Source organism: Austrofundulus limnaeus, unplaced genomic scaffold (genome assembly GCF_001266775.1).
Source record: "Austrofundulus limnaeus strain Quisiro unplaced genomic scaffold, Austrofundulus_limnaeus-1.0 Scaffold232, whole genome shotgun sequence".
Lineage (NCBI taxonomy): Eukaryota > Metazoa > Chordata > Actinopteri > Cyprinodontiformes > Rivulidae > Austrofundulus > Austrofundulus limnaeus.
The window spans coordinates 171,996-179,794 of record NW_013952634.1 but is presented as its reverse complement, the minus strand read 5'-3'; the positions used below and the strand labels follow the sequence as shown (position 1 = coordinate 179,794).

Genomic DNA, 7,799 nt, shown 5'->3' with positions numbered 1-7,799 from the left:
TTGTTACCGACATCTGGTGAAAATTTCATGTCATTAGCACCTCTAGTAATATATTTACTGAGAAAAATGGTGATGTGTTCAAAACTTATTTTACCCGCTGTATTTCTAATATGAAGAAGTTCTGGAAGCAGACCGATTGAAACAAAATGGCATGCAGTAGTAGAAGCATGCACTGCTCCACATAAACACACAGTTCTGAGCAGACACACACACACACACACATTAATGTAGGACAGAACTCTGATCATATATAAACCAACAGAGATGTGTTCTTCATCCACAGCGACCGTCTGGTGAAGTCGTTGGACACCATCGTCCCRTTGGAGTCAACAAAAGCCTACGACATGTTGGACATCATTCACGCTGTGTGTGATCACCTCCTCACCTACAGATACACAGCTGTGTGTAACCTCAGCAGTAAAACTCTGTCCTCTGCTTCTGTTCAGATCGTCGACGAGAGGGACTTCTTTGAGATCATGCCCGCCTACGCTAAAAACATCGTGGTGGGATTTGCCAGAATGAACGGGCGCACTGTGGGCATTGTAGGCAATCAACCTAAAGTAGCTTCAGGTAAGTCAAAAGAAATCAAACTAAACGAAAAGCTTTAGTTTAGTTCAGTTCATGTTTGTTCTGCTCATCAGGCTGTTTGGACATCAACTCCTCAGTGAAAGGAGCTCGTTTTGTTCGCTTCTGTGACGCCTTCAACATTCCCATCATCACCTTTGTGGACGTTCCAGGTTTCCTACCAGGTATTCACTGAAAACATTATTTGAATGGGTTCAACTCAGGGGTGGATTGGGCAGTATAGGCAAACGCTAAGGGCACCGGCTATATAGGGGGGCGTCACAAACGAGGGAAAAGATTTTCTAACTTGTGATAATCTGTAGGATAATCACTGTTACTCAGGTTTATGAAGGTAAATTGTTCTGAAGGTTTCTCAGCTGCTTTATATGATGCAGGATATTTCATGTCATTTTTCAGTGTGTAAATAGAAAACAAAATAATGAAAGTTTCAGTTATGATCTCAGGTAACGTTCAGTCTGTTTTCTGTGTTCCACCATCATAAAATACTGATTTTATGTTTTATTAATCCCAAGAATTTAGTAAAATGTGCCTAAAATGGCTGGAAAATGCACAGTTTTAGTAGATATTTTACAAAATAAATTTGGGGGTATACACCCCTGGACCCCCTAGAACTGCTTCAGTCCACAGCTTCTTGTTAACATGAACAGGTGTTCCTCGTTGCTGTAAGCAGATGTTGGCAGGTTTGAAGTAGACTTCTATGTGAATAGATGCCTATGTTAGCCTCTTGTTTTATAATGTTAATGATCTCAGACTGACATAATTAGAAATAAAATATATAAATGGACCAATAAATAAATAAATACGCTTTAAAATGCACCAAATAAATTAAAAAAGGATAAATTTACGTCTTGTTTTATGATGTAATTGACCTTTTTTATTTTTCCAGCTTAGTTCCAATAATCCATATATTTCAGCACATTATTTTACTGTTTTTGAAAATCTATATTTTTTGTTTTTCCTTGTACTTGTGGATGTTTTTATGTCTCTTAAATGTTTATATTTACCGTATTTTTTTGGACTATAAGCCGCACCAGACTAAGCCGCACCCCCCACCCCCATCAGTAAAAACAAAAACAAAACAGTACACCCAAAATTGTTGTCAAAAATGTGAATTCAACATCAAAACATAAAAAGCAAACCTTTAGGAATTAAAGTTCGGAGGAATACGGTTCATTTAACTGACCTTATTTTGGTAGTTTTCTTTAAGTTTCTAGTCCAACAAAAAGTCTCATTCATCGTCCCCCAGCGCACTGAAACCATCGAAATCCTCTTCAGTTTCGGAGTTAAACAAGCGGAGAAAAGCTGCGTCACACAGCGGTACCTGTTGTTGTGTAAAGCTGTGGTGGGAAAGCCCTCCCGCTCCAGCATACGTCACTGCATGGGATTCCTTCCCCGGGGAGTGCAATGCCGAAAAAAAAAAGTCAGCAGCTCTTCACTTGACGTTTATCCACAAACTGGTCCTGGATTAAGCTCCAAAGTTTTTATCAGTCAGATTCCACCGTGAAAAATGTCTGTTTTATCCCCTTTTATGAGTTTTTGGCCATTGACTATCTTTAAATCGCTGCTTCCTGGTACAACAGTCGGCTCTGGAAGCGATCGCTTTTTTCTTTTTTTCTTCTTTTTTTGAAGCGAGTGGTTGAAGCAAATGGAGCATAAGAGCCCCCTGGTGGCTGAAGAAAAAAATCCATGTATAAACCGCACCGGACTATAAGCCGCATGGTTCAAAGTTCAGGAAAAAAGTCGTGGCTTATAGTCCGAAAAATACGGTATATAAATTTTCCCACAAGTCTTTTTAATTCCATGTGTTGCTTTAGCATTTCTGTCTCCTGTATTTACATTACCTTATGCATTTCTGCATTATTATGCAAATAAGGTGGGCAGTCCTTCTTGAGTCAGCTCCTCTCCTATTGGTCAACAGACAGGAAGGAGCAGGATCCATGTGCAGATCTACTGTGCATGCTTGTGCTGCCTGAGTTTAGCTCAGAGTTTAGTTTAAAAGCAAAGCAAAGAGGAGAACACTTTACCTGTGCCTTTGTTTTAAACTAAACCTTAAGCTTTTTTAATTGGTGCATTTTAAACATGTGTAATTGTTCCGATCAGGCACAGCCCAGGAGTACGGAGGCATCATCAGACACGGAGCCAAACTGCTGTTTGCCTTCGCAGAGGCCACTGTGCCCAAAATAACCATCATCACTAGAAAGGTGTKTGAGTCACATGATTCTTTAGCTCTGACTCTAACCTGTCGTTTGCAACGTGCAGCTTTGACTTTTTCTCTCTTTATTCCAGGCTTATGGAGGAGCTTATGATGTCATGAGCTCCAAACACTTGAGAGGTGACGTGAACTACGCCTGGCCCACGGCAGAGGTCGCAGTCATGGGTGCTAAGGTAGGACCATCTGGAGTCACCCTCTAAGCCTCTTCTTTCACAGGAACTCACAGTCTGTGTTCACAGGGGGCCGTTCAGATCATCTTCAGAGGCAAAGAGAACCAGGCCGAGGCAGAGGCCGAGTACGTGGAAAAGTTTGCCAACCCCTTCCCAGCTGCTGTCAGAGGTAAACAGAACCCACCAGCCACAGTTCTTGCGCCTAATCTTCAAACTCCGCGTTTAAAACGCAAACTTCTGACCCGCTTTAGGTTTTGTTGACGACATAATCGAGCCGGCCACGACTCGGAAAAAGATCTGCAGTGATCTGGAGATGCTGGCCAGCAAGAAGCAGGTGAATCCGTGGAAGAAGCACGCCAACGTTCCTCTGTGAAGCCGAGCCCAGCCAGCTGCACATCGACAGGAAGTGACCTGCTGTGGGTCCTGACTGTTCACCACTCCAGCCCAGACACAACATCCATCCTGGACTTGTCACATTTTCACTTCCCGTCTTCTTTTGTTTAAAGTAGATTTTTGGATTTAAATGAACTGTTGTTGCTCCATCAGCAAAATCAGGCTACATTTCTTTATCAAAGGACATTTTAAATGAGGGAAAAAAATAAATAAATTCATGGTCAAAAGTCACAGGACACACTTTTATTCCAGAAAGAAAAAGGTAAAATGACGCATCTGAGTACCCCAGCAAGTAATGGTTGAGGGGGCCTATCTTTGAAAAACTTGTCCTTGAACCAAGATGGCGTCCATGTTCCAGACAGATGGGTCCCATCACCTGCTGTGGTATTCAGATCTGACATTTTACCTTTTTCTTTCTGAAGAAAAGGGTGTCCTGAGACTTTTGACTCGCCCTGTATCCTAGATCGTCGTGTCAGCAGTGGCCATATTGGCTGTTGTTGATTTAGCGTTTTTGAACCAGACTGTCAAAAAAAAGTTCAATTTTTTAAACAAAAATGAGATTGTACTTCAGTTTCTTGTCCTGTAATGATTAGAAAAGGGTTCAACTGTTTTTTTCCCCAGTGATTTGAAATGCACTTAGTATTTAAAACTGTGCCTTTTTCTGCCATCTGTAAAATAAACAATTGACTTCATATTGTCTGATTTATGTACTTTTACAATATGTGACCCATCAGATCAAAATGATTAAGTCAAATTTGGTCAAAATGACCTCATTACATTTTGTTTCCTGGCTTTAAAAGCTACATTTTGATACCTGGATCATCCTGATGAAAGCTTATCCAGAGATATGACGTAATTTGTCTTGTTACAGTAATACGTTACTGTTCGGTCCGAATCCTAATTTTATGTAAATTTATTGAGTAATTTTTGATGTCAACATAAAGAGGAAACTAGAGATGCACCGATATAAAAAATTTCAGATATTAGTACCAATATATCGTGCATCCCTAGAGGAAACCTCATTTGTATAATAGATTTCCCAGTTGAAAAGAAACAAAAACAGTTCAGGGAAAATCTCAAAATTTCAAGGCATTTTTCTTCAAAATCATTATTTGTTGCTACTGCTGAAAAAGTGCCCCAAGGCATTAATTCATTATAGTTCGACAAAATGCAATTTTTGCACGCGTTTAAATCAAAATCCTATATCTGCCCATGTCTCTACATTCCACTTATAATMMTTGCTTCGATGTKATGGGTCACATATATTTGTTTTGTAACTGATGAGAGGATTTGAGAAGTATGTTAGTCCTAAAAAGTTCAAAAGAAAAATCCTTTTTTAATGGTAAAATTTAAGGTTTATGTAGCCTGATGCTACAGYTTCAAACTTATTTACTGTCCACTGCCGAAGGCAAAAGTCACAATTTTTACAGACTGACTTTCAGAAAGAAACCACTGTTTGAGACTGAGCCTGAACTACTTCAAAAAAAACACTCAGGCTCGTCTCGGTTAAGCTTGAGAGTTAAAGTTACGGGTTGTTTATAAACTGTTTAAGGCAAAAAAATATAGTATATTGATTACAAGTTTTATTTTATTAAAAAGAATTTTAAGTTCACAGAAAAAACAAAACAAAAACAAAACAAACAAACAGGCTTTTAGAGTATCGTAGGGCAACAGACGTCAACTGCAGAAAAGATGCAATTGTCTGATATTTACAGGACTGCCAGGGAGCCAGGGAGTAAAGGTTGGAAATGACTGATTGACCCTAAAAGAGGGTGAATAAAAATATGGCTGAGAACATTCAAACATCTGCCAGACGAAAAAGACCCATCACAGAACTGGATGTGAGGAACAAACCTTGGATCTGTAACACTGCTCACAGGTGCAAAAACAAAAACAAAAAAACAGAAAAAATGTACGTAATGACTCGATCCTAACGGCACAGATCATCTGCACTAATACTTCAATGTGTAATGATTACAATCAGGTCATACAGCGCAGAGAAGCTGGTTTTCTTCTTCACCCTCTGATATGAGTTACAGGTGAGTGGGGGGAGGGGAGGGGGTGCTGAAATATACTTTATGTAGGCCACAGTTTGGCAACAAACATCATACATTATCCAGGAAATAAAACTGTACAGACATCGGACAAAAACCAAAACACAACTTGATTTAAAACTTTAGTACTAAAGCTACAGAATTGAAAATATGTTTCATCTTTTTTAAAACTTTTTTTTTTTGTAACTTCAAAAAGCTGTTTGGAGTGTGTGAGCGGGAGGGTTTCTGCTTTCTCTCCATGATCAGTCAGACGCGCCTCTATTGGGACATACWAGTTACATCGCTTCCTTTCAGGTTGGCCGACAGCTGTGAATGTGTGTGGGTGTGCCAGTGCCACCATCATCATCATCACTTTACGAGCACATCACACCACCACGTACAACAGAACAGAGAAAAGAGAGAGCAGTGGGCGCTAACGGGAGCAGAGAACAGTTGGGTAATGGACGTTCTCTCCGGGTCGGATTTAACTAGAAGTGCAACATCAAAAGAAGGGGGCGGGGCTGTACAGAGTGTCATGGCGCTCTGTTCCAGGGCTGAGGCGGAACCGGATGAACCGCTCACGGCCTCGCTGAGCCGCCGTCGGACCCACGACCAGCTCAAAGCGACAGGCTGCAGAGGAGGAGGAGGAAGAACGGGAGCAGGACGAAGCTCTTGAATAATTCAGACTCTGGAACCTCGGGCCTGCGGGGGGGGGGGACCCTTCCAGCTCACGTCAGGTCACATCCTTCCACTGTGTCGCACAAAAACACAACGGTTTTCTTCTTCTTTACAGTTTGATTGACAGGTGATTCGATCGGACATCCTAAACCCCACCCCAAGTCTCAGTTTGCTCTCCTCCCGGTTTGGATGCAGATCTCATGAACTTCACTCCTTCCAGATCAGAACATGGGCATGCTGAACCCCTGCAACAACACACAGGAGACAGAACAGTAAGAAGCACTCTCTGAAACCAGACCGGTGAACTTCACTGCACGGAAACACAATTCAAAAACAAGTTGGGCTGTCGTGTGAAATGTGACAAAAAAAAAAATGCAATAAGTTTCAAATTAAAAATCTTTTTCACGGTTCCTACAGTTTAAGGCTAAGTTAAACTCAAGACTTTTTAATGTCCAGTGAAATTAAATTTAAGACCAATTTCACAATAAACCCAAATGACACAAAAATAAAAATTGTGGCAGAAACTCATGAATCAAAGTACTTTTGGTTGAAGTATTCAAATATTCCTAATAAACCAACTGTTTTTATCCAGATCGAACAGATTTTTCATCAAACAGCAAAAACCATCTTAGCAGTCAGTTTTAAACTTAATTTAATTTCTTGAAATCCTCTAATGAACTAAATTTTGGAGTTTTAAGACCCACAGTGGGGTCTTAACCCCAATTCACTGTAGATTAAACCTTAAAGTGCCTGTGACATTAAATTGTTGTAAGAAATATGAATGCATTTTTGGAAAGGCGACATTATTAACATATTAYAAAACAAATTTCACATTACTCAGCTGGACACTTGTTGAGATATTTGCATGTGAAATAACAGGAAGTGATGTCAAAGGAGAATGTCTGCATGTGAATATTTAAAAAAATAAATGTTACCAATTATTTTAGTATTTGAGACGTCATCCTATTTACAATGTGTTCACATTTTTAAAACTTCTGACAGATTGATTTAAGACATTTTGAGGCTAATTAAAACCTTATTTTTGGATTAATGAATTCAATGACTTTTAAAACTCTTTAAGGATCTGCAGGAACCCTGTGTTTTAGATAAGAAAACTAAAAGGAAACTGATCCTTTTTGGTAAATTCAATTCAAATTTAAAAGGTTGTTTGGAACCATGTCCTCTGTGCTAAAGAGGAGAGAGACCACCCATAGTGTTACCTGCCTCTCTGATGGTATAGGGATGCATTAGTGCTGCTGGCACCTCACACCTCTGGAGAGCCGTCTTTTAAAACAACATTAGCATCCGTCCATATGAGGTGTTTCAGCAAGACGATGCTAGCAGGGCTGTTAGTCCAGGAGCTGAACTGACCTGCCTGGAGACCAGAACTCTCACCAGCTGAAAACTCTGCATTCTGAACAGATTTACATTTTATGCAACATCCCAGATTTATTTGTTTTAGAAGAAATAACTTTTTGTGCTTTTTGAACTGATCAAAACGAGGAAAATGCTGCTATCTTTTAAAAAAATGTTTACACACGTTTCAGGGAAAAAATGTAAATAGAGTTGTAAAGTAACGAAATTCAAATACTTTGTTATTGTACTTAAGTAGAATATCTGTACTTTACTTGAGTAATTATTTTTCAGCCTACTTTTTACTTCTACTCCTTACATTTTCACACACTTATCTGTACTTTTTACTCCTTACATTTTTTAAAAGGCAAGAAG

General features: G+C 39.6%; 2 protein-coding genes across 3 annotated transcripts in view; one reads left to right on the top strand and one right to left on the bottom strand.

The window, feature by feature from the left end:
- Positions 1 to 4,052, top strand: part of pccb (propionyl-CoA carboxylase subunit beta) — a 17,902-nt gene extending 13,850 nt beyond the window's left edge. For both annotated transcript variants that reach the window (XM_014019811.1, XM_014019813.1), the window contains 7 exons: positions 284 to 365; positions 447 to 570; positions 642 to 749; positions 2,686 to 2,786; positions 2,872 to 2,970; positions 3,037 to 3,136; positions 3,219 to 4,052. In XM_014019811.1, coding sequence (XP_013875265.1) covers positions 284 to 365; positions 447 to 570; positions 642 to 749; positions 2,686 to 2,786; positions 2,872 to 2,970; positions 3,037 to 3,136; positions 3,219 to 3,340 — 736 coding nt within the window. In that variant the 3' untranslated portion in view covers positions 3,341 to 4,052. The remainder of the gene's footprint in view (positions 1 to 283; positions 366 to 446; positions 571 to 641; positions 750 to 2,685; positions 2,787 to 2,871; positions 2,971 to 3,036; positions 3,137 to 3,218) is intronic.
- Positions 4,053 to 5,162: 1,110 nt separating this feature from the next.
- Positions 5,163 to 7,799, bottom strand: part of stag1a (STAG1 cohesin complex component a) — a 77,733-nt gene continuing 75,096 nt past the window's right edge. The window contains exon 30 of the mRNA XM_014019823.1: positions 5,163 to 6,316. Coding sequence (XP_013875277.1) covers positions 6,293 to 6,316 — 24 coding nt within the window. The 3' untranslated portion in view covers positions 5,163 to 6,292. The remainder of the gene's footprint in view (positions 6,317 to 7,799) is intronic.